At 68.4% G+C, this 705-nt stretch overlaps 1 protein-coding gene across 1 annotated transcript in view; it reads left to right on the forward strand.

Annotated features, from left to right (window-relative positions):
- The window catches only part of LOC103262031 (frizzled-1), a gene marked incomplete at its 3' end in the record, with an annotated part of 2,888 nt that extends 2,188 nt beyond the window's left edge, over nt 1-700 (forward strand). The window contains exon 3 of the mRNA XM_021713158.1: nt 5-700. Within this exon, the coding sequence (XP_021568833.1) occupies nt 5-700 (696 nt within the window). The remainder of the gene's footprint in view (nt 1-4) is intronic.
- Between the last annotated feature and the right edge of the window lie 5 nt (nt 701-705).

Here is a 705-nt window from a genome sequence, read left to right on the forward strand (position 1 = left end):
CCAGAACACGTCCGACAAGGGCACCCCGACGCCCTCGCTGCTGCCGGAGTTCTGGACCAGCAACCCCCAGCACGGCGGCGGGGGGCCCCGCGGCGGCTTCCCGGGGGGCGCCGGCGCGGCGGAGCGGGCCAAGTTCTCCTGCCCGCGCGCCCTCAAGGTGCCCTCCTACCTCAACTACCACTTCCTCGGGGAGAAGGACTGCGGCGCGCCGTGCGAGCCCGCCAAGGTGTACGGGCTCATGTACTTCGGGCCCGAGGAGCTGCGCTTCTCGCGCACCTGGATCGGCATCTGGTCGGTGCTGTGCTGCGCCTCCACGCTCTTCACCGTGCTCACCTACCTGGTGGACATGCGGCGCTTCAGCTACCCCGAGCGGCCCATCATCTTCCTGTCCGGCTGCTACACGGCCGTGGCCGTGGCCTACATCGCCGGCTTCCTGCTGGAGGACCGCGTGGTGTGCAACGACAAGTTCGCCGACGACGGGGCGCGCACGGTGGCGCAGGGCACCAAGAAGGAGGGCTGCACCATCCTCTTCATGATGCTCTACTTCTTCAGCATGGCCAGCTCCATCTGGTGGGTGATCCTGTCGCTCACCTGGTTCCTGGCGGCCGGCATGAAGTGGGGCCACGAGGCCATCGAGGCCAACTCGCAGTACTTCCACCTGGCCGCGTGGGCCGTGCCGGCCATCAAGACCATCACCATCCTGGC

The sequence above is a fragment of the Carlito syrichta genome, unplaced genomic scaffold (genome assembly GCF_000164805.1).
Source record: "Carlito syrichta isolate Samal-C Ts95f unplaced genomic scaffold, Tarsius_syrichta-2.0.1 Scaffold304306, whole genome shotgun sequence".
NCBI classification, from domain to species: Eukaryota; Metazoa; Chordata; class Mammalia; order Primates; family Tarsiidae; genus Carlito; species Carlito syrichta.